The 26,038-nt window shown below is 41.0% G+C and overlaps 1 protein-coding gene across 14 annotated transcripts in view; it reads right to left on the reverse strand.

Moving 5' to 3' along the window:
- Positions 1-14,450: 14,450 nt before the first annotated feature.
- Positions 14,451-26,038, reverse strand: part of DICER1 (dicer 1, ribonuclease III) — a 68,628-nt gene continuing 57,040 nt past the window's right edge. For all 14 annotated transcript variants that reach the window (XM_054198605.1, XM_054198600.1, XM_054198603.1 and 11 more), the window contains 5 exons: positions 24,911-25,793; positions 22,630-22,898; positions 20,142-20,304; positions 19,978-20,053; positions 14,451-19,681 (listed from right to left, as the gene is read on the reverse strand). In XM_054198605.1, the coding sequence (XP_054054580.1) occupies positions 19,516-19,681; positions 19,978-20,053; positions 20,142-20,304; positions 22,630-22,898; positions 24,911-25,793 (1,557 nt within the window). In that variant the 3' untranslated portion in view covers positions 14,451-19,515. The remainder of the gene's footprint in view (positions 19,682-19,977; positions 20,054-20,141; positions 20,305-22,629; positions 22,899-24,910; positions 25,794-26,038) is intronic.

A 26,038-nucleotide genomic window follows, 5' to 3' on the forward strand; every position in this document is an offset into this window, starting at 1 on the left:
CCAGCTGCCCCCATTTCTGATAGAGATCTGAGAGCTGCGGAGATTTAAGGCTCCCCGCAGTGATCCATCATGACTTGAGACGCAAACAGAGCTGCGTTCTGGGATGTGCAGCTCCCTGTGGAGCGTTTTTCCACACCAACAAAGCAGCCATTGTGTGTGCACGTATGTGTGTCCGTGTGTGTGCTCGCGTAGGGGATGGGGAAGGAGGTGAGCGGGAGCGAGCCACAGCACGCAGACTGATATCTTCCAGAAGTATTAAGTAAACTTCTTCTATCTCACCACCGAAGTGAATTGCTAAACGCTTGCGGTCTCTGACACGAACACGCTGAGATGGCGCTTTGATCCATGCCTCTGCGCGGGCTCAGTTTCACACCACACTTCATCTGACCCAGCCGCAGGCTGCTCCCAGCAGTCGTGGCCCAGCTCTCCCTCTCCCGCCCATCCTCATCCATTTCCAACGCTTTCTTTGTGCCGGGACCGCGCGGCCGCACGCAGACACATTGGCTCGTCGAGTAACCCGAGCACCACCTCAGGAGCTGCTCCTGGTGACGTTTCCCATGGTTGGTGTGACAGGAGACACTGCTTGGAAGCACATGGGCAGTGGTCTCCAGCGGCTGACAACCAAGGGAAGCAGAGACTGGTGTCAGCCCATCCTTCCCCAGCCGTCAGCAGCCCTGCCTTCTCCCTCGTGTTGATGCTCCTGAAGTTATGCAGTAGGTCAGAGGAGGGACCTGATCCAACTGAAAGCTAACCACGAAACAGAAAATCACGCACAGATATGCTGCGATGGGGATAGTTCCTTTGCCCAGTTCAGTGTCAGCCTGCAAACACTGCTGCTGGTGCTGGGGGAGAGGCAGGAGCACAGCACTGGGAGGGCAGGAAGGCTGGATGTCAAGCTACACAGTGACTTACAGGGACTAAAAAATCATCATTTTTTTTCACCTTTTAGTCCTCACCTTTGTGACTGTAAACATGCTCCCAACGCAGCCAGCCATGGGTTTGCCCAGCAGGCTGCGCACAGATGCCAGCAAGGCTGAGTGGCCCCCAGCACACACTGCCTTCATCCCGCCTGTGCTCCCCGGAGCAGGGGTAAGATGCGAAGGGGAAGGTGAGATCCAGCAGGAGACCAGGTAATGGGAGCCTTTTAAAGAAGGTGGAAACGAACAGCACAGGTGGGTTCAGGGACATGAAATCAGAAGAGGACAAGGTGATGTAGAAGCAGATTGGTCCTCCAGGGCACACAAGCTTTGTCACAAGACCTCTGAAATGTCATGTGTTGGCTGCGTCCCTCCCCCTGGGGACAGGAGCTGCTAGGACATGGTGGCATGTGACAGTTTATAGACTGGAGCCTCTCACCCAGGTCTGAGAGAGCAGACAGACGCAATGTTCCTGCTAGACAGGATCGACATTTTTTTGCAGACCAGACCACCAAAGCTATTAGCCATGCTTAATGTCACCAGTGTTTCAGTCTTATCTTAATGGATAGGAGGGCCCTATTTTTAGAATCAGTCAAGAATCTAAGATCAGCTCAAACGACAGTTTCCTCCAGCATTCAGATTATGTTGCTCTGACTCTGAGGAAAGAGAATAAACCCAGAGATTACGATTTCAAAATGGGAACAAATGAACAGGGATATTTTAGGATATAATTTTCACAGGCCATGGAGTGCTTGATGGATGTGGCTGAACATGTGCTAGCATCAGAACTTCTGGCTCCTGACCCAGTAGCCATTTCCTTCTGTATTTCCAGATGCAGGAACTTTTTTTCCATAGTTTTAGTGCTTGATTAAGGAGGGCAGCACAAGGACAAAGACAGCTGGCTGTGCACCTACTAGAGCTCTCCTAGGGAAAGAAGCAAGGACAAATTTACCCGTTCCAGCCCCAAGGACAAAGGGACAAATGTGAAAACGTGGCCTTCATTCTTTCCCTCTGCAAATGTTGGGGGTTTTTAGCAAGCTAAAAATTATGGCACCTAAATACTTGGGGGAGAAGAGTCATTAAGAACATTATAAGCACCTCTGCTGCACCTTGGCATTAGTAGTGACTGCATTGTTTTCTTTAGAAGCTTCTGAGTGGCGGAAAAGTGGATATAAAAAAGAAGAAATAGTCAGAAATTGTACAATATTCAAGCAGACTGTAATAATGTTAAATACCATTTTAAAGCCCCTAAACTACTTTAAAAACAACAGAAAAGGGGCTGATTTACAACCTGCTTCACAGCTGAAGGGTGGAGTCCAGTAGGAGTATTTGCCTTTGGATACGCTGGTAAAATAACAAACCTATATTAATCCAGCCTTGAACGTAACTGCCAACATTTTGAATGTATCTGTCTGTTAACAGTATAGCGAAGCAGTCAAAACAGACTTTGTTTTAAAAAGGAATAAAAAGATGAAGGCACCACTAAGACAGAAGTCAGTTATTCATTATAATGCTTTTTGCAGCAGTGCTCTGCGTCAGAAGCTGTGGAGCTGGTTGTTTTCTTTGCTTTGTTGTCAGATGGCTTGACGTGCGAGTCATATATGAGCAAGTCATAGACACACATATATATAGCATGTGTATATAGAGAGAGATATATAGACACTAAAGATTGAATTAGTAAACTTTTTTACCTGGGGAAGAAGGCTGAGGTATAGATACAAGTTCCAATGCACAAAAAAAATCATATTTTGGTCTCGGTTCACGGGCACACTGGTAGAATAAGGTCACCCACCAGGTACCTTCTTTTGACCAGCTCACCCCAAAGTCATTAGCTAATGAGTGTTGAGCAGGAAAGCAACTGCTTTCAAAGTCATGCAACTGAATAAGCATGTTTGGATTGATATACTATATGGTGGGGCACAGCCATCACTGGCCAGCAGAAGGGGGAAGAGTTACCTAATACCAGCAGCTCCCGTGTTACACTGCCCCATAGGAAGACCCGAACTGGAAGAGCAATGCGGCCGTGAGCGACAGGACGGCTCAGCGACGTCTCTTGGTGAAACTCAGCTGATCGGATCACGGTGCTAACAGGCTTGCTCCAAATTGCTAACAGCTTGGTGATTATTCACACCACACAGACTATTACAGGGACTGAGCTGAGATGTCTCTTATGGAAACCATTACGGAGCAAACCATTGGGCCCTATCTTCTCTGTGTAAATGAACAGAGCCCAACTGAGCCAACAGAGGTTCCCCCTTTTTACAAGAGCAAAGAATGTGGCCCCCCGGCTTTGAACCCTCCAAACATGCCAAAACTGTCACCTTCGAGGGCCGAGTGATCAAGGTTTGCTCTTTGCATCCAAAACGATTATTTCGGCAAGTCCTTGAACACAGGTAAAGTAAAATAAAGTAATTGAAACATTCCAACCGATACTTAAAAGAAAATTAAATAATAAAAAAGACAGACTAACAGCAAGAGAAAGGATTGTGCTTGATTCTTGGTGCCAAAGTCTTCCTCAGTGAGAAGTTTAACTTCTGCCTTTTTGGCAAGTAGCTGCAGACAGCGCAGCGGAGACTTAGGCCTGCACCAACACTGATTTCTGGCAGCTCACTCAAGCGATGGGGTAGGAGGAAAACACCTTTCTGTGGTACACTGGGATCTTGTAGAGCCACATTCCTTATTGCCCCCACCATTGCTAGTCATTTGTGAGTAAATAACAGCATCCAAAGATGTCAGTAATAGCTTTTCACTGTGCAGGTTACCCTACAAACGCGAGTGAAGAAACCTTCCCTGCACAACAGAACTTAAACACATAAAAGCAGAAGTCTAAGGGCATAAGCACATGCAACTATAAAATAAAAACATGTTTTATAACAAACAGCTGACCTACACACCTGTTCCAAAAAGGAGTTGTTGGACATCCCTCATTGTCCATGGCAGAATAGGTACATTTTGGGTTGAAGACGATCACCGTGCTTGTGCTCTGCTTTGTAGTACAGACGGGCAGCCCCTGGCCTCAGCACCATTCTCCAGTTAGCTTTCTGCTGGTACATCCGCGTTAAATTCAGGATGACACTGACTCCCCAGCTAGCTAGCTCAGTCAGCTCCAAAATGACAGCTCTCATTTTAATGAGCTTATAATTATGTGGTAACTCATCCGTGACTTGGGCTCCTGGGTGTTCTCCTCATGTAAAGCAAAAAACGTGCTGGTGAGCTCCTGAGAAGACTGAAGCCAATGGGACTCTCACCATCAGCATCGAGGAATGGGGATTTCAATCCATGCTCTACCTCAGTCAATGTCCCTGGCTGGGCAAATCGCTTAATGAACCATTAAACAATTTATTGCTTTGGGGAGAGTTACTTATTTCCCTCTGTGTTTGTTTTCCCCTCTGACAGGAATAACATACGGAGCTTTATAAATCATAATTAGCAAGCTTTGAAGGCACTTTGAGATCTTGAGATAACAGCGCACTTACAGGTGCACAGTGTATTTATTCTTAACACTTCAGGCCAGTGGTTCCTGACCTGGGGGCTGCAGAGCCATAGCTTACAGAGATGGGTTGCACGTCTGATGGAAGTACAAATGTCAAATTAGTGCTCACGAGTAGAAACTGTGACACGAACCCAGAAGTGGTATTGGGAGTGAGGTCACGAACCTGGTAGTGAAACCAGAAGACAGATCCATCAGCTTTGCAAGTTCCAGAACGGCTTAAAAAAAAGCGCACTTTGTACTGATAAATGTGTTTCTACTCAAGGCTAAAATGCAAAGTCTCACAGACCTGCTTTTCTGTTGAGCTCTCCCTCAAGAACAACAACAAAAAGTTCCACCTATGCCAGTGATCTACTCAATTAGATTTTACTTCAATATGTGTTAAGAGATTGGAACAAGATTTTAAACAAATGTTTACCCCGAAAAAAAGCCTTAACAGATGCAAACCTATATTCGCCATGGGTATACATAATCTGAATAATAACAATAATAATAATAATGAAAAACCTCTGGGACATACTGTGAACGTCAGATTGGCCACAAACTTTACTGCATGGAAAACCTCCCGGCAGGTGGTTGTAATCCTGCTAGAAAGGATCAGGGCCGGATCAGCAGTGCCTCAGGGAGTTAGGTGCCCATCTCTTATTGGATTTGCACGCACAGAACCGTTGCTTCTTGAGTTACTTCATTAAAAAGTTGAAATTTTGGGTCACGATGCCATGTCTAATCGAAGCGCTTGGCTTGCAGTCAGTTTATTTTCTGGGTTTATCAATGGCAAATGACCATTGCCTTTGATTTTTACAAAGCTTACTGGTTTCTTCCTGGGCATTGCACCCTCTCTTCATCCTGAAAAGGAGGTTTAATTTTTTCAGGATCATTACGTTCTGGAAAATGTTTTTCATAGGGCAGCAAAAAAAATTAAAATAAACCCCCTCACCACCCCCCAAGGGTTTTAATTTGTCAAAAATAATTTATGCCCGCGTAAGATCCATTCCTTAAAATAAATACTGAAACCTCGGAGAAAACCCTTGCGCAGGGTTCGCAAAGGAAAGAAAAAAAGCGCGGCGTAAAGGGGAGCGGTGGTTTCGCTGCAGCCCCAGCCCCAGCCCCGCCGGTCTCCTCGGCGAGCAGCGCAGCAGACCGGGGTTTTTACTGGCCTCTGTTGTGTCTGTTGAACTGTTGCTCCGTCTTTAGCGAAATCTCAAGCAACAGAAATCCTCTATTAAAACCACCTGCGCGGCTTTGTCAGCCGAGCTCCGTGCTGTCAAGTAACTTAGCTTCTTAAGCCAATACAAGTCATTAAGAAGAAGGTGAATTAGAGATTTAGACGTCGCCGATAGTAACTATCTCTGATCAATTGATATCTTCCTCTGATAAAGCGGCGCTCCTCGGCCGACCCCCTCCCCTGCCTCATCCGCGCAGGCCCCGACCACTGGATCTAATTACGGGTGAGGAACACCAGGCCCTCGTCAGCGCTGAAAGGCCATCAGTAGGCCTATCCATTAATAACTCTCCTGTGCGCTGTACATTGTAATTGTCAGACTGCAATTTACAGTAATCCTCCAATGCAAAAACTTAAATAGCTGCAGCTGATTTGAAATTCATACAACCAGTTGAAAGAGAGAAAAACAAGATGCACGGGTTAAAAGGCCAAATTGTGCAAGTGTGTGCGCTGAGTGACAGACATTTTAGTACTAGCCTGGGACCATATTTTAAAAGGTCACTGAAAACTTTTGGCTTGGGCCCTCTGACAAACAATGAACTTTCCATATATTTATTTGCCATCTCTTTGTTTTTACAGCAAGCAGAATAAATGAGTTAAATGACGTTGTGCGGGTCTGCACATTGTCAGCACAGGTTATAAGTCATTATTAAACTCCATCAAATCAGACCAAACCCGGTCTAGGCAATGAGACTAAAAGTTATTTGCATTCCTTCTGTCATAAAAAATCATATCCCCTTACCCAAGACTTTCGTTTCTTTATTAAATGCAGCCACAAGAGTATTTCAGGTCTGGCAATGTGAGCTCAGGAAAACCTACTCTGTATAACTCAGTGTAACAGCTTAGAACCGATTCCACTAAAATGTCCCAGTTGAGTGTATCTGGGCACTCAATCAAGACACACATATTACTTTTAAATAAGATTAGCCTTTATATTTTGCTGCTTAAGTTAAAACTTTTCATGTCATTCTCTCATTTTATGTAAACTCCAACATAATTCTGTTTTAGAGAATACTTCAAACAAATTAAAACCCTCAACTCGAACGTGTCTAGCAAAACTTGCCTAATGGCATAGCAAGCTGTTTGGTGACACTAAAACACTTTTAAATAAGATGAATTTTCCCTGCGTTGCCCTGGCTTTGTAATTACTGCTGCTGAACAGCATACGCCTTTGGTTACAATGGCAAAAGCAGCGGCTTGCGCTCTGAAACTTATTTGACAAATAACTTACAAGTGACCTGCAACATCTGGTTAAAAAATCGTCCTTCGGTATCTGCCTCCAGTCGAGTTCGGCATTAATTATGAAATGCAAACATATCATCTGGGGCCAAAGGCAGCTTTTACACATACACAAGGCCCAGCGCAGGGAGGGGGCCAGGCTGCAAACGCCTCCCTTACGCCACTCAAGTGGAAACCAAATCTTTAAGTAAAATCCATCCCAGCTACCAGCTTGTAACGCCGCGCCTGTGAGATCCAGCTACACTCAACCGTGGGCCTGATCCCGGTGGTGCCGAGCTCCTGGGCACTCAGTGAGGCATGAGCCATGATGGGATGGGGCTTGGAGAGGCTGGAGGTGAATGCTCAGCCCCTCCGGCCACCCTGGACGCCAGCTGGAGCAGTGGGAGCGCAGCAACTCTGAACCCCAGCCCTGAGCGTCACTCCTCTGGAAGGTGCCACCAACGACTACGGAGGTGCCTAAGTCACGGCAAACCCCACAGAGCTGCAAACACCTATGTGAAGAGCAAAGGGCACCACACCCCAAAGAACACCAGCAATAAGCTTTAATAAAACTAACGACAGCCCAGTTTACACTCACAAAATCCTACCGTGATGGAGAAGATGTGTTCTTCAGTCGCTGACTTTTAAAACCTCTACCCAGCCCTACCTCTAGGTAGTTTACTGCTGCGCTGTTCGGTGTAACGTCAGCTCAGGCTGGGATTCGGCTCGTAGTACAAAAGCAGATGGAAGAGTGAAATAGAGCACTTCTCCTTTCTTCACAGAAAGGAAACGATTTTTTTCAAGGTCTTATAAGTCTTTTTTATGTGGAAGTCAGTAAAAAGTAAAAATAAGAAATTCTGACCCTATGTAATCCTGAAATTACATTATTTTAGATCTGATTTAAAAACTATCTGTCAAGGTTTGATTCAAATAACATGTGCAGTACAGATATCCCTTCATATCAATAAATATTAATAGCATAACTATTGAATATAAACTTTTAGAGAACAATTTCATTATTGCAATCAAAATAAACTGCTTCTAGCCGATATGGAAGCGCATGTAAAATACAGTTGGACAATACCGAAACTATTAATTTCTGCAGCTTTAAAAGATATTTGCTTGTAAGAGATCAAAGACAGATCTAAAAGCTTACTTTTGCGGTACTCTTTTCTTACTCTTACTTACTCTTTTCTCTGTGCTGCTTTTTTCATTTACCTTCTCATACGTGAACTTAATCAGCAACCAAGCTCAGCCATCAAGTGATAACGTTTCTGCAGCTAATTGTGGCATACTGGAGTCTAGCGAGGAATATTATTAAACTGTCCTATAATTCACGTTTCGTGTGAAAAATTGGGGCTTGAAAAACACCTGCCCAAACAATTCATAAACACACTGCACAGCAAATACCTATGGTAATTCACTGGATTTACAACCGTCGTATTATATTAAACATACAGTATCGAAATTTATCACCCATTACACAGATTCCTGTTTTAATAATATCTTGTACGTGTACAATAGCACCTTCCCTCCCCAAGGGTCCCGAAGCACTTTAAAAAACGTACATACAGGAATTGCTTCATTCGCTGTGGAAATGCAGCTGCCTCCAGGGTGGAGCGGGGGTGAGGACGGGGGGTAAATGTGCACTGGGGTTATAAACACCGACAGTCGAGGGAGATGGTTGGGGACGGGGGAGGGGGAGAAAATTATACCAAAGTCCCAGGGGCACAGTCTAAAAGGCATAACCCCGGTTGGAGGTGAGGGGGGTGTGGAGGCAGCCATGAGCTGACGTGAGCTGATTCGGAGTGTCCTTGTGGTAACTGTCACCAGTGACCAGTCCCAACCACAGGGTCAAGCTGCAGCCTTTGGCTCCAGCCTCAGGTCGGGGATGAGCCCCAACCACGGGATGAGCCACCCCATGGCCCATCGAGCCAAAGGCTGGGAGGCTCCATCTCCAGTATCGTCATGCTGTATTGATCAGATTCCCCAAAGATAACCCCAGCTGCGGCTCCAGAAAACCATGAGACAATGGGAGCCCACTGACCAGAGACCTCTGTGGTGGGCAACTGGGTGAATTTGTCCAAAACCAGTGCAACATTAGAGAAAAATCAGGCAGATGCGTGGATTTATGGCTAGGCCATTGACCCAGTTAGAACTTGGCCGTCAAAGACTGCTGTTACCTACACCACCGAAAAATGTTTGCGTTTCTCAGTTGACTGCAATTGCAGCTTCATCTACTTCTTCATACTTGCCATAATTGCCAAAGTAGTCTCCTGTGGCTCCATGTCAGCCCCAAATGTCTCCAGCCTGGTCTCACTCAGGACCTTCTCAGAACCTTTTTGATCACAGTGAGAAATCAACTTCTGAACATCAGGCTAGCTTTGGAAGTGTTCAAGGCCAGACTGGATGGGGCTTTGAGCAGCCTGGTCTAGTGGGAAGTGTCCCTGCCCATGTCAGGGGGGTTGGAACTGGATGATCTTTAAGGTCCCTTCCAACCCAAACCATTCTATGATTCAGCTTGACAAGAATATCAGTCAAAAGCTTAAAACTGTCCATTGGAAATCACCACCGATGGGCTTACTCCTGCCTATCAGACTTCAACCAGACAACTGAAACCCTAAGCTACGGTTGCTTCTTTATAGTTTGAGACGTGTTATCTTGGTGAAGGCTCAGGGCAGAGATGCCTTTTCAAAAAAGACAGAAGACTATGCCAATGTAGGGGTTGAGAAAACAAGAGCGATCACAACGAAGTGAAAAACAGCAGGGGATTTTAAGCCGAGTGAAGCCAGAAGGCCACAGCCACAGTCTTATCTCGAACAGCAAAACCAGTTTCCCACCTATCAAACTCAACGCTACCGTGCCTGCTACCGAAGCTGTCCTTTAGTCTTGGCACAGGGGATGGACCACGTCTCTTCTCACCACAAGCCTGCTTTGGATACAAGGCAGAGCTTTCACTATTTCCGTTAAGACATGGAGTCCTCACAGCGGTGACAGGCAAAGCATCACAAGCTCTAAACTGTTGCAGGAGAAGCCAAGATGGCCCCTGGACCACAGGGATTCGTTTCGGACATCAGAGGACTAAGTTCAGGGATACTCGAGGCTTGAAGTTTATTGGAAGTGGCAAAAACTGATAAGTGACTTCTGCAGTACCTGGGGGACAAGCTCAACCTCTGCTTCTTGTAAGGCTCTACTTCAGCTGGCCACTTCTTCTCAGTATCTCGCACATGTCCCACTGTCACTTTAAAAGCTGATGCTGGAATAAGCGAGCTTTGGCTCTGCTCGTTTCCACCATTGCCCAGCCCTCCTCTGCTGTGCTCACCCCTTTCTGGGGAGTTGATTTAAGAGCTGAGGTCACAGAATGACAGAATCACAGAATGGTTGGGGTTGGAAGGGACCTTTGGAGATCATCTAGTCCAACTCCCCTGCCAGAACAGGGTCACTCGGAGCTGGCTGGACAGGAACGCACCCAGGCGGGTTTTGAATATCTCCAAAGAAGGAGACTCCAGACCCTATCTGGGCAGCCTGTTCCAGTGCTCTGGGACCCTGAAAAATTGTTACCCTCAGAAGAGTTGCCCAGGCCTGTTCCCTTTCCTCTCTATATTTGAGGTGTCTCTGAATCTTGGCATTTCTTTCAAATTATTTCCAGCCTACAGCTTTCACTCCGGTGTTTCTGCAGGTCCCCCATCACTCCTTGCCTCAGTCACTGCAGTTTCTGGGATTTTCTGACACACATCAACACACCATATCCTCTACAAAAGGCAGCTGCTATATGTCTAGCATAGATTATATGCTCAATTTTAGTATAGTTCTTGCAGCCTATGTGCCATAGGCTCTGTTGTGATTTATTTAGCTGCTGCATTAAGTAACCCTTCACCTTAGCTAAGCTGCCAATAAGCCAACAAAATTTCCCAAGAAATCTTCCACCAGGGTTTCTGTACGGTTATTTCACATTAATTAGTGGCTTGCAACCAAACATTAAGGCAAATAAGGAGCACCCCTGAAACGCGCAAGGATGTGTGCTTGATTCAGCTCTGCAAGGTGGGTCAGGAAGGTCTGAACTTGCTTGTACCTGGGGGGGACACTGGTACTTTTTGGGCATTCAGCCCTCCACGGCAGGCAGCATGCGGTGCTCAGTGAAGGAACCCTTCGAGCTGGTGGATTCCACAGAAAAGGCAACTTTTTAAAGCCCAGCAAAGGCATTTGGTCCAGGAAAAAACAGTTACTATGTCTTCCACAGATCCCTTCCCATCTCCATCACCAGCAACTTCAACCCTGTTGTTGAGGCAGAATCCTGGGAATTTTTGCCCTTATTTTACGCAACTTTTTTTGCTGGCAGGGCCTGGCCCAGCAGCCCAGGTGCCAGCCAGGGAGCCCGGCTGCCTGTGCCATGCTTGTTTGTGTAATGACATCTCTGCTGCCTGGAGCACATGCACTATGTAAAGCTGGGAGGAAGGTGATGAGTGTTGCTGGCAGGGACATAATGCCCCGCTATTTCAGCCTGAATCACCCTGAAAGCAATAATTTCTGAACTTAAAATTGGCGCTGCAAAATACTATGAATTGCTACGGATGTGTGAGCATAGGGCAGACCTCGGCTATCAAGATACTGGGGCATGACTGAGTGCAGGGAGGGTTTTGTTCTGACAGCAGGGTCTTGCCTAAATTCGGGTGACTGGAGAGTGGATACACGAAAGAAAAATGGCTGGCACAGAGGGCTGTGGTATAGGAACATGGACGCAGATGTCTGTGCTTAATGATTTCTGTGTTCAGAAGCTTTTGCTAACGCTGGTAGGTGTGAAATAGGCAGCTCCTGCCATAACGCTGCTCCTATGCCTTACTCGGGTTCTCGTTTATAAAACAAAGTCAAAAAGCTTACCCTAAAATTGATGCCAAAGTGCCACTCAAGTACTTCTGTGAAAAACACTGTCTTAAAGAAATATAGAGTTGGGGACTGGCCTGGTGATGCCACAGTCCCCTCCCGCAGCTCAGTGCTTCGGGGTCAGGTGAGTGAAGTCTGCAAACTTGGAACAGCCACAACAGTTCATCCTCACTCCCCTGCTTCAGGCCAAGTGGCAGCAAAGAAAAGCGGCTCATCCTCACCTCAGCAAGAGATGAGTGACCCCGGAGTAACCAGTGACTTCATGGTCATGCTACAGCTGGAGGAAATCTCTTGTCCTTGTCTCATCCCTGTCCCAGAATGAACATTTCCAGCTTCAAGCCAGAGTGTGGGATCCATCTCATCAGCTGAGTACCAGCCCTGCCTGGGGAGGAAGGGACTTACCTCTCTCTCCTTCAACCTACCTCAAGTTGAAAGGGTGATCCAAGGGCAGGAAAACTGACCAGTGCCCTGTGGCTTCACTGACCGCAGAAGAAATGGGTGGAAGTTAGCCCAGATGTCTGCAGAACGCATGCCTGAAGTCAGCTGAAGCACCCTAGATGTTAACAAAAGTTCTGAGGGTGATGGCCCTCATTCCTCCCCTCTAAATCTTGCAAGAAAATGGAGAAAGCAGTTGGATATTCACCGCAATGGTTGGGCCACCTCAAAAGTAGGTAGCCAGCGAACATGCCACCCTTTTTACTTAAAAACCTAAAAAATAGAAGCAAGAGAGAAGAGGCTGCCTTTACATATTGCTGAATTTCTCAACTTTTACTCGATGTCTGGAATTTACACTTATTACATCTGAAGGACCTTTGTGTTAAGTTCAAATGCACACAAATTACAGAGCCCAAGTGGATGTCTTCCCAGTGACTTCAGCAGCAGCTGGGCAGGAACCCAAAACTACAGGAAATTTTCAAGTTAACAGAAGAAAATTACTTCAATTTAAGAGTTAGCATGAGGCTTCCCATAAAATATATATCTAAAAAGTAATGTTCAAAAAAAAAAAAAAAAGAAAAGGGTGTAAGCCAGGTAAGCGGAGGTGGTTAAGCTACAGAGTAAATGATACTGTTTTCATAACATATGGAAGGTCCTTGGTTATTTTACTCACCAAAATGCAAGTATTGTTCACGCTCTACAATAAGGAAGGACATGATCACAGCTATGAGGAAAATAAAACCCACTTGCATGTCAGTGCTGCCCGTGTCCACTGACATGGAGATTTCCTCCAAGGGCCAGACCCCGCACCTGGACTCCGGCAGCGCTAAGGGAAGCCCAGCCAAGCACCAAATCTGCTCCTCTGCATTTCTGGGCGTGGAGTTACGATTAGCTTTCTTACAGCCTCTTTTCAGGGCAAGCATATTCAAAAACTTATTCACCTCGGTTTTCACTCAAATTCCTTTTTCTGTATGGTTTTACTTAAGAGTAACATCTAACCAAGTGTGCGCCTTAGCTGTATTAACACAATTGTGAAACACATTTATTCTTACAATAAAGAGATGAGAAACCAGTACCTGTAAACTCTTCTTCAGATAGGTATCGAGGCAATCTCTTTTCAGCTCCTACAGAGCGGCCACCGAGGTTTGTCAGGAGGACATGCGGTAACTCTCCTGAAAACTTGTGTCTTGATGTCACAGCTTCATTAAAGTTAATTATTCCTCTTTTTAAGTCAAACCTGACGTTCCTTCAGGGGGCAGGAAAAACCCAGTCGTTGCTGCATTCTGAGCAGCTTAAAGTTCAAAAAATAAAAGGGTCTTTATTTTATGTTATGCAGTTCCAACACAACTGCTAATAAGCTGTACTTAAAATCTACAGTAAGTAGGTGATGCTCCCATACTGGCAAAAAAATGCTGTCACCCGCCTTTGAAGCAGAACCTTTATTGATTTTACCCTTGGACTTTCTGGAGAACTGCGGATACTTCACGTGACTACCCAACTACCCAGCAAGGGATGGACCACCTCCTTTGAGACTCAAGTTTGGATGAGCACTCCTCATCTCATCTCTCCACAATGAGCAGGAAGATGACAGCATCTTCAACTATTTTTTTTGTTTTAATTATTTTCAGGCCTATTTTCCAGTTGAAAATTTGAGGGAAGGGAATTTTCCAATTTGACCCACATGGTAGAACTTGGGTGGTGGGGGCTGCGTTGTCATCCCCTACTGCAGCTTAATAGCCTGTACATCGGAGTTTAAAGGACCTACCTACCAGTGCCATCAGCGTCAGGGTGGAACCTAGGGGGGGAAGAAAAGAGCTGGAAAGCCACAGAAGATCCACAAGGTTCTTCAGGATTCTCGGCTGAGAATTGCTGGCTTCATTACAGCTGAGACAAGGAATAAACTGACACCGCTGAAAGACTCGGGTGATTCGTTCCTCCTCCACATCCCAGAAAAAGGCACCACTGTGCCCATCGGCTGTTCAGCGGGCTTTTCTCTATAACCCAGGACAAAATGTGGAGTAGAAATTGCCCATTGCAGATGCCAAGAAACCCACTGCTGCTTTGGGAAAGGAATTTTCAAAAAGGAAGGCTCCTCATCTTTGACTGGCAGGTCTGTCTGGTCTCTGTAAAACATAGACATGACACTGGTGTGCCCGTCACAACACTCTACAAAGCTTTCAATATTCAGGATAAGTCAAACCCTAACAGAAAACAAATGGAAAAAAATAATTAGTTTTTAATGTTGAGACTATCAGTTAATATTAACATATTCTTCTTAAAACATGTGCCGAATTGTGCGAACCGTGTTACTGAACCCTTGAGCTCAGGGGCCTCCCAGCTCCAAGCGAAATTCTGCAGGTATAATGGTCAACACAGAGATCAAATTGTAGCACGTACACCATCATTTTTAACCCGAGTGTCCCCTAAGAGTCTTCACATAGCTATGGAGACAGTTCATTCATCAGAGGAAGGAGACAAGCAGACTTGTCTTTAAACGAGGTCAAGAAATAAGGTTTTCCCAACTTTTTATTTAGATGGAGACTGCAAAGTAATTTTTTTGGTAAACTCTAGAAGATTTACGGGAAGATTAAGAGGAACTAAAAACAAAAGGAAAAAGACAATACAAGGTGAACAGACCATAACTTTATTGGAGATATACTCAGCTACAATTATTACAAAAAACTATTAAAGGTAATTGTGATCCATAAGGTGCAGATTGCAAACTTCTGCAGCATGATTACAGTATGAATGAATTACATTTTATGTCCCTTGAAGACAGCTGCAGCATGTGATGGTAAATATTTTATTGTCCATCAAATTATATTTGTTATTCATTCTACTTGATTTTAACCATCTTTTCAGTCAAACTATTTACAATAAAAATGCCTGCAATTTCCAAGTCTTGTTCACAAACATTTTTCTCTCCAACTTGCTGCTGCAGTAAATTCTGAGTGCATCTACAAAGCGATTAAAGTAGTCTGTGGTTGCCATTCAAATAAAAGAGGGAAAAAACCCAAGGACTTTATTGGATAAAATTTATTTTTAAGAAATGCAGTTAGCTTTGACAGAAGTTAATTTTAACTGCTAGTGGAGTATACTACAATGACCTCTAGATATTTGCGAACGTAATTCAGATTGAGTTACAGCTGATATTTAGATTACATTTCATGGTCATAAACGGTAGTGTTTTAAGTTTTAAACCTCATAATGAAAGTAAAGAAACTAACTTCTTGAAAATCAGAGCAAGCGGAAAAGGATCAACGTCAGCAATTAAGTACCAAAAAAATCAAAATCCTTCTCGCTTCTTTAATGTAATAAATACAGAGATTGCCATATGAGAATGCTTTTGTAGGGACCCCCACCCAAAACACCCAACCCCAGAATACTGTCAGGCAGAGGCAAGTGTGTTTTCACAGCAGACCACGGTGCCATTTGTCATTTTCGGATCCCATGTGCTGCTGTGACTGGGACACAGAGATTTCACTTTCTATACAGATAAATGCATGTAGCATAGTTACATCATATGCAGCAACATAAAACCCACATTTTCCAGTTCATGGTTCTGTATTTCCTTACAAGGAGGAAACCCCAAACTCTTCAACATACATATAAGCACAAGATCTTCAGGTATGTAAAAAACAATGCAGTTCCATTCATGAAAATGATCCTACATCAATTTGCATTAGGCTGAGGATCTGGCACCTCACCCTGGGCCGCCACTATATTCCTCCCCAGCAGGGAAATCGGTTCTCGTCCAAGTTCTGTTCTCTGCAGTCACAACATACTATTGTATAATGAGACTTAAAAATAGTAGGCTTTTTTTTTTTTTTCTCTCTCTGTATGGACTTTAGCAGCATCCAGGCTGAACAAACACTTCAGAAGTCGCTACCGGGCACTCAATATTCAGACTGTGCAGAGATTTAGCTGAGGCTGACCAAATTACTATGGGCTGTCTTCGTGCAAAAACTACATTATCGGCATAATACGTCGGTTTGTTCAGAGATAATTACTGGAGTGTCAGAGGTCATTCTAATTTTAATTACTTCACATAACAGTAAAATGATGTAGTAGAAAAACAATAGCTTTAAAATACAATCAAGAGTTGTTACACATCTTCATTGTATTTTTCCACATACAGTAAAAATGCCACAGACGTTACAAATGACCTATTTAAGTTGTGCAAGTAAATGACACATTGCAGGCATTATAATTTTTCAAATTCAGTAAATCAGAACAGCAGCAAGGCCAAACCACATTTTTCCTCTCTGATAAGCATTTTTTTTCCTTGAAATGAGGTAAAGCATGGTACCAAGTGCAATGCTTATTTGTGCTACATGAACAGAACAGCGCAAAAAAAAAAAGCCATAAAAATAAAAACGCAGCATAGTTAGGAGGACTGTTTAAAGTACAGTATAACAGGACTTAGATAAAAAAAAAACACAAACAAACAAGGTTCATGCCAACTAACCCCCACACTATTGATGATGAGCCTGTGTGGTTGCTTTTGAAGATGGGTTGCAACAGTCCGCTTACACTTGTGCTTATAGCATGTCAAGTGATTTCTATCCCAACCTTCAAATGATCAGATTTAGGTCTTTAATAGCATACACTGTCCAATATCAAAATCATATCAACTGCAGGGTAAAACACACAGATGTATAACATGGAAACTAATATGAATTTTCTATGTCAAAGGATAAAAAAAAAACCACCTATTTCAATGAGGTCACACTGGAAAAAAATTACGGCATTTAAAACGCATTTAAAAACGCATCAGCAGCAGAAACTACTTTATAGTCAGCCACTACACATTTCAGATTTCCAATTCATAGGCTTTATCTAGTAACAAAGTGATCATTAAACTATTCTGAAACACAGAGCAAGTTCAGTTCATTTTCTTCACATCAAAACACTCTGTAGCACTTTTACTGCTAACAATTACTTGAAACCCCTGAGAATCTATAACCTTGTAACAATCAGTAAGAAGTTTTAGGCGTCCAAAGACTAACTTAAATTTTTGTTTTTCGTAATGCAGTTAAAACTACTTAAGACTTTCTAGATGGTCTGATTTTATCTGCTGATTGATGTCTGGCCAGAAACAGAATTGTTAACATTAGTAATCATGTATTTTCACTAAGAAACTTCACTCCTACCACAAAGAGCTATAACTTAAATCAGTGATGTTTTTATTATTTTTTTTAAACAGCTAACTCAAAGCAATTTACCTTTGAAAATTTAGACAGCATGTTTTTACTGTTCCATCTCATATACATTTGTTTTATACGCATCAAGACTTGCAGGTCTTATACTTCCCCGTCATATTTTCGTGACTGAAGTACCAAGCAAATGCTAGAGTTTTTTATAAGCTAGTATTTTAATTCTCGGTCTGACTACTCTAAGAATGCTGCTTTCAAATACAAGAATGGTCCGTTTTACAGAATGAAAAATGACTGAGATAGAAAATACACGAACTTTTGAAAACTGTATTTCAGAAAAGCTTAATGTCTACCTCTTGTCACTAAGGCATTCATTTTATTTTTTTTTTTGTTAAGAAAGCAAGAGCTGACAGTTTTTGTTTTGTTTTAGTGTGCATCTGTGAGGAAAGGAAAGGGTTTAAAAGCAGGAAATACAGTATTTATTTGTAATTTAATACATAAGACACAGCATCAAGTTCAAACTATTGTGCTGGAAAACGTTAAAACACCTTGCTCTGCTTTCTCAAACTTCAAGCATAATTAACAGGGCAAAATTGCAGCAAACCTCTACTGATATTGGTGGGAATACGAGACCCACAGCTTTTTTTAAAAGGTAAATTAAGAGGTATTATAGTTACAGTGCAAAAAATTAAAATTTCAAGCATAATATATAAACATAGCACCAAAACAGAAAAAAAAACAATGCATGCAAAAAAAAAAAGAAGGAAAAGAAAAGAAAAAAAGAACTGAGGTATTTAAGTGAAGAGTGCCTACAAAAATCTAATTAAAGAAGTATAGGCAAAGCCTAAAAAATAAAAGTATGATTTCCCCCCACCCCCAAGTAGACCAAAACACCAATGAGCTAGTTTCTCTAAATTAAGGACCTAAATCACAGATGTATCAAAAGTACGGCAGTTATATCTCAAACATCAACTTTCATGTTATTTAACAGCACAGCTTTGGTAGGTGAAATATGCATGCAACTCTGAAAAGTACAGTAAGAAATTTACGTGGAAATATCTCTAAGTGTAAAGGTGCTCTGTTTGTTAAATACGTAACCAATTGACTATAAAATCTGCAGCATATTTTAGGTGTGATATGTCTAAGGTTATTTTGTTAGAGTGACAGTTCGCACTGTGCAATTATTCATTACTGTTTCCAGTATTGGAACTATCTAGCTTGCAGGTTTGTGTAAAATTGGAATTTTAGCCAAAGACCATAATTTGTTTATGGTATAAAAAAAACTGTAGACTAACCACCTCCTCAGAATTGTTAAAAATAACCTAATTACATATATATGAATACAATTTCTATTATAATCCTGTAATAAGTCACAGCTATAGTAATGAGTTGTACTGTAAATATAGAGCTGTATCATTGTAAAATGCATAACAAAATGAAGGGAATGTAAAACAGTTTGTTCCAAAAAAGATCAGAAATTAAAGACTATTAATGAGGGTTTATTTATTTTTAAGGCAAGAACCTTTTTTATGCAAGACTGTGTGGCATAAGGAAATTGAAGTTTCATTCTACCAGTATGCCAGCCATTTCAATTAAAATCTGTCCCTAACAATAAGTGCAATAATGATTGGGAATGCCATCTTAATGTAAAAAGATGACACGGAGAGAAACAAAAAAGAAAAAGAAAAATTAAAAAAAAAAAAAAAAGGAGAATACTGGCACACTTATTCTTTCTTATACCCAATCATCCAGTACAGTTTATCAACTGCTTTATGACTGGCACTAGTGCACAGATTGAAGAATTTCAAGATTACTATATATAAATCTAGCAACTGCATTAGGCGTAAGCTCCCTGGCCCTCTAACACTAAGCAAAGCTGTACTGACAATAAAAGTAAACCAAAAAGACCTGACAACAATTATTCTGAACACTTGCTAAATGTCATCATTAAAGCACTCTTGTGATTAAACAAAGCAGAAGTGAGGAAAGAAGACAAGATTGTGTTTGCGCAAAAAACTATAACTACAATTAGTTCCAAAATTTTATACATGTTAAATGTTTTGTTATCTATTCTGTTATCAAACAAACTTTAAATTCTGTCTTCCAATTTGTTCCTCTCAACATCAACATTTTTAAAAATTTGCTTTATTTGTATGCATTTATTTTCCCCCGTTTTATTTATTTTTAAGAGGAGTCTCAGCTGTTTGGGACCTGAGGTTGATTTGCTTTGAGGCTTCGTAGTGCTCTTCTTGCAGCTGCAGATTTGGCAATCCTGTAGCTTCTGCCAACACCTTTAAACTTTCCCTTTCCTACAACTTCCACTGTTACTCTGACCTTTCCATCGTAAGTTCTTTCTGCAGGACTGCAAAAATATACACAACGATTACTTACTGCCTAGGCAAGTTAATGTGAAATAAGAGACCTACGTTCTCTTTTCTACAGAAGTTCAAGCAGTACAGTTAAACAGAAATCATTACTTTTCTCAGAAAGTTATGCAAGGGAAAAAAAAGTAAATCAGTAACCACAATGATCATGCTTAGCTGCTCAGTGCAAAAGAAATTAAAAATAATTTGTGACATTTAAAAATCCTCAGTAGTTTATGAAGCACAGCTTAAAACCATTTTATGTCAGTGTGTACCAAAGGAAGTGTATTCTTACCTAAATTTGGCTGTCTCTGGCTCCATCTCCAGCAGCTCTCGCACTGGGGAACGGGGCACATTAGCAGAAAATTTTTCTATTAAAAAAGAAAAAAATAAAAAATTAGCTTTGTTCTCTTCGTAGATGATGGCACTACTTATTTTTTTTCCGAAAGCTGACAATACCTATTAATGGCCTCATCATTGGATAGTACACTTGCCAAACCATTTCCAAAGACATTCCACTATCCATATAAATGGCACCAGCAAGGGACTCAAATATATCCCCCATGGCCTTTGGTACTTCAATGTCTTCCTCTTTTTCTTCATCTTCTTCAGATCTTCTGAGCTGTTTGCAATTAAAAAAAGCCAAGGGGGGTGGGGGGAGGGAGAGAAAAGGGGAGGAGAAAAGAGAGAAACAATTGTTTCTTTTAAAACAAAACAAAGATCTTCTGAAACGTAAACTCTCTTACATCCTATCCTGAGCTGCTTCCTTAAAGTATCTTATTGACAACTTTCCACAGTGAATTTTTTCTTTTATTCCCCAATGAAACCAAGTTGCTGGATATATCGTTTTTCAAATGTGAAAAAAAAAAAATCCCAAACACCATTGCATACAGAGACCTTATATGCTTTGTGAATTCCTCCTGTAATAATTCTGTAGGATTTCACCATGGGTCTGTTTTTTTCCAATAAGAAACAGACTTGGCTCTATCAGTTCATACTAGAAAGCTACTCGTAACAAAGGAAGAGTTCATATATGAAACATCTAGAAGGAGACTGTAAAAATCTGTTAATCCAACCTCTGGATTAAAATCGGCTGTACCTTTCCTTACCTCATTTACCCCAGAAGACAAGCATGAACAAATCTTACTAATTAATAACCGATAAACAGCAACATCAGACAGCTAACAGGCACACTTGGGTATTTTTTAAATGTAGCAGGCAGCGTTTTCTTCTACGCTACTAATTCAAGACAATAGTCTATTCTCATTATTAAAATTAAACTTTCAGTATATGTCTCAAAGGTCTTGAGTTAATCTAGTCCTTTACTAAAAACACCTCAAATACATACAATATACATTCATCTAAATCCAAACAAAGTAACCTGAAAATAAAGTTTCTGACCATTATTCTCCGCTGCCTAAAGAGAGGTAAGTTTCCATCGGTCTTTTCCCCCAGCAGCTTCCCTCTCATTCTGTTTGGCCCTTACTTGGGGTTTTATACCCGAATCAGTCCTCTTAAAAGTCACCATAATACTTCATGAACTAATCCCACCCAATATTTCTACCTAAAATAAATCAAACAAGAAGTCAGACCTGATGTGTACACACTCCAAACGGGAATTTTGATGTAAAAAAAAAAAATTTGACTGTTTTGAATAGCATATTTCACACCAAGTGCAAACTGAAGCACTTTTGAGTTATACTAAAATAACAGAAGGAGAGAGAAACCAAGAACTCTAAGGCAAGGGACAACAGATGTTTCAGGAGTGAGATTTGAAAAAAAGAAAAGCAGATGACGTGGAGACACACATGGAAACCAGTCTGGCTGGCATGAACTGCAGAAACAAAGACTCTTGCATTAACTCTGATGAAATAAGAGTTTCAGTAATTCAGTGCCAGACCAAGATAGGGAGCAGGCGTAGGGAGAGCGAAACAAGGATTTTATTTGAAACAGCTATCACACAATTCGGTTGCAACTTTATGGAAGCTTCTAGGCAAACTTTATGCACACTAGCAAAAACTGAACAAAGCTAAAAATCACTACTATGAGCTCTTAAAATAAGTTTTTAACATTTTCACTCATATTGTGAAGAAAACAAGATAGAGTTTGATCCTCTGATCTAAAATAATTTATATTATCTAAATTTCAGTGACAAATTTCTTAAGTCAATGTTTTTTTGAACCTTCCCCTAAACCATACACATTTCATTCTGCAATGGAGTGCAAGGGCTGTAAACATATATATGTAACTGAAGTATTTTGATTCCCAAGCTTTTCAATTGTTTATCAGAAAAAAAGAGATTGCTAAAGACAAAAATAACATGTTCAGTTACTGCTGGAGTATTCTCAGACAGAATATTTTCTAAGAGATTGGTCACAGTTTTTCAGAAGACAAACTATTAGGGGTATCTATTGGATAACACTTTTAAAGGAAAGATAATGAGAAAGTCTGTCTCTTCCAGGACCCTGATTAGAATTTGACTCACAAGGCCCTTGCTCACATACATTTTCTGAGCAGTTTATCTAAATGAGTTAGTTGTAGCCTGTTCTCCAGCAATAGATGTTCATTATCGTTAGCTTTCCCACATAGCACAGATGTGATCTGTGTTTGCAGGACTTCAGTTAAGCTATTTTTCAAGTAGCTTATTTGAAAGATGCATATAATATTTCCCCGGCGAGCAGATATAAAGCCTTTAGGAGCATGTCAAACACACTCGAGTACAGTGCAATGACACCTGCTCCAGCAGAAAACATCAGAAGAAAACCAGTGGAAATCTCTGTCAGTATGCTACATTAAATAATCCCAGCGTTGTGCCAAGGTAGTACTGATCATGATGTTGCATGGATATCCTATCCCGCATCAGTGTCATGTGAATTGCATCACGCTAAGACATCCAGTGACATGCTTCAGATCAGAAACCGAACACATTTCTTCTACTTCCACTAACCTCAGAATCCATTCCTTGCATTTCATTCTTTTCCATTTGAAACTGCACAAAGTCATCAATAACATGAAACAGTTCAGGAGAGACAGCTTTGAAGTACTTATGGTAGTCATACTTTACAGCTAATGATGCAAAAATGGTATTATTGACTAGAGCAGATCGTAGGTCAGTAAGAACTCCTGGAGAGTGTTGCCGTGGGTCTTCATAAAGGTGCTTGGTTATGAGGTAGTCCAAAATTGCATCTCCCAGGAATTCTAAGCGCTGGTAACAATCTTAAAGCATTGGAAATAAAAGAACGTACAACACCACAATTAAGTTTAACACACACATTCTTTCCAGGCCTTTCTGGACAAGAGGTTTGGTACCCTGCCATGTAAATTCCACAAACTAACCAATGCTCAGAGAAGACAATCTGTTTTTTAAAAACAGGTGTTTTTGCATTTTAACAGATTGTTATTAAATTATTTAAAAAAATCAGGAAAAATCAGAAGTTATATCTAATAATAAAGCCACTTTTGAACCGGATGTTAATTTGTCAGGCTAGCAAAACTCCTGTGTTTATAGTCAATTAATGCTTTTTCTCAACATCTTCGCATTGTACTGAGAAATATCAAAAAAAGTAAAATCATGAGATTCCACGAGCAGGGTGATCTGAAAACAGTAACCTCCAAAATTAAACCTCCAAAAAATTAATAAAGAAATCAATGTATTAAAACCAGGGCATACATATAATCTGAGATTTTTTTAATCTCATTTGCCACACATTTAGATTTCTGAAAAAGCATTGAACAAAGATTCCCATTCAGAATGGGTATTCTGAACTGGAAACTAAAATTGCCAAGCCTTTGCTGTTTGGAAAACTGACAGGGGATGCGGGAATGGAGAACTATGGAGGTCTGTTTTTAGAATATAAACAAAAGCAAAAAACCCTCTTGAAAGCTATTAGGGAGAGGTGGGTAGAGAAGGAAGGAAGACAAAATTACTACAAAAGTAACAGAGAGTGAAATGGCTAGAACTAAGTTGCTTTTATAGCAGCGACACCTCAGATGCTGCCAGATCTCAACTGCTAGCTACTCCTTACGAGAAAAAGTTACAGGTAACAGCAATTCACAGTTGTCTTACTTGGCAAATAGAAACAGAATCAAAAAGTTTCTGCTACCAACAACGTAATTTCATCTAGACACTATGCCCTGAGGTTTCCATTTGTTAGTATAGAGATAGAAATGAATCATCTACCTTCTATATGTTTTGTGAAATATTTGTAAAAAGTAAATATCTATGTGGGTAGTGTTACCTAGAATGAAAAACCAAGGAGCGTTTCAGTATTTTGTCAGAACTGTTTCTCAATGTACTAATATTTCAAAATGACTTATTTCTTTAATTAAAGCAAAGCTTTCTTACTCCTTGGAATAAGGAACCAATTCACTATGGGGAAAAATTCAGACTGCTGACTGCACAGGAATTTGCCATTCACTTTAAATAGGGTTGGAATTTTACCATGGTTTGTTTCTAATCACATATTATCATAGGGAAATATTTAAGTTTTAGAATGAACAAATACTAAAATAATTAGTATAAGCAAAAATAATTCAAGAAGATTACAGAAATACAAATTTGTACTGCTGTAAAATCTTTATGTAAAACAGAAACATTAAGCAGTTAACCTGAAATTAATATTTAGTCTGATTTAGTCAACTGCTTCAAACTTTGACTTTAAATATTTACTCAATAAAATGCCTAGACTTAAATTAAGCCTTCCAATTCACAACTTCAAATGGAAGTCTCTGTATTTTGCTATCCTATAGACTACTCAGCTAATAAAAGTTGTATAGTCTACTTTTAATCTTCAGAAGTACAGTCAAAGAGTAACATTCTTGAGATTAAATTGAGACAAATTTGCTAAATTTAGTTGCAAAACACGATCACTACTTCTAAAACTACACTGTAATTTTCCAGAGTTCTACAAGAACTTATTTCAGCTAAATAAGGATCTAATGTCAGTCATATACAACTAGTGATACAGCATCACAAGATGAAAAACACTGCTCTTGCCCAAAACCTGGTTAGGCTTCAGTAAATCTTGTATCTGTATCAAGTCAAAATATGAATAATCAAATCACCGAGATACAGCTTCAACAAGTATCTCCCTTTAAATAAGGGACAAGATATTACATTCTAAGATTTTGTATTCAGAGACTATTGACTTCCTAAAGTAACGTGATGTCTAAAAAAAAAGACTACTATGCTTCTCTTGCATTTACAATACACCTTTAAGACAACTTACCAGTAATGGTATTATAATGGTACGAGGCATGAGTAAATGCCTGAAGAAGATAAGCCTTGTTCTTAAAACTGTAGTTTATTTTCTTCTCAAAGTTTTCAAAACCAGAAATAAGGTGATTTAGGGTTTTCTCAGCATCTGGGTGATCAAACATACACCTCGGTGGAATCTTCAAACAGCCATACTCCAGGTCTTTATACAGAGAAGGCTCTGAATTAGCTACAGAAGCAGAAACAGAGTTTGGTGAAAGATTTTTCTGCTCACTGTTACAATTCTCTGTGGTAGCACACAAAGTGCCTTCCCAATCAGTCTTTTTAATTACAGGGAGCACCTTCAGCCCCAATGAACACAGGAAAAGCTGAGCAGCTCTTTCACCACAGCTTGTCAGATAGCAGCCCAAGAGGGCTTCCACACAGTCTGCAATGCTTTTGTCAGCAATACACTGCTCCGTATGCAAGTCATATGAGATAGACTGTTTTCCTGCATCAACGCCACAGTTTTCTTCTGACGGATTCCAGAAGCCCACTACAAAATCATCCTCTTCCACAGCCTTGCTAGGATCCAGATAGCACATAGCATCCCACGAGCTATAGTCAAAATCATCAAAATCCGATGAAAACTGCACGTTACCCAGGGATGACTTTTTGGGCGCTTTCCATTCATAGTTTGAATCAGTGGTTGAAAAGTGTGAAAGAGAAATTTTCTTCACAAAAGCCCCTGATCCCATTAACATATTATCAATGAATTTGATATGCTCCTGATCGTACTCCAGAAAATCATCTTCAAAGTCTGTTTCTTCCTTGGGTAACCTCCACATTAGGTCTTCATCCTCTTCATCATCATCATAATCATCCAGTTTACCATTAGCCAACAAGTTCTCCTTTGTCTATAAAAAAAACCACAAAAAATATGATAGTGAAGAGGGAAAGGAGAAACTTTTATTCCAGAACTGTCAGAAGAGTGAAATTTGTGTCTGCTAGTAATAACACTGATTTTTTAATTGATGTTCCTAATTACATTGTCTGATCAGATGCACAATACAACCTCAATTAACACTAGCATTCTAAGACTAGAATAATTGTTTTGGAATACAAAACCTTTATTACTAACCTATAATATCATACATTCTAC

This window comes from Rissa tridactyla, chromosome 4 (assembly GCF_028500815.1).
Source record: "Rissa tridactyla isolate bRisTri1 chromosome 4, bRisTri1.patW.cur.20221130, whole genome shotgun sequence".
NCBI lineage: Eukaryota > Metazoa > Chordata > Aves > Charadriiformes > Laridae > Rissa > Rissa tridactyla.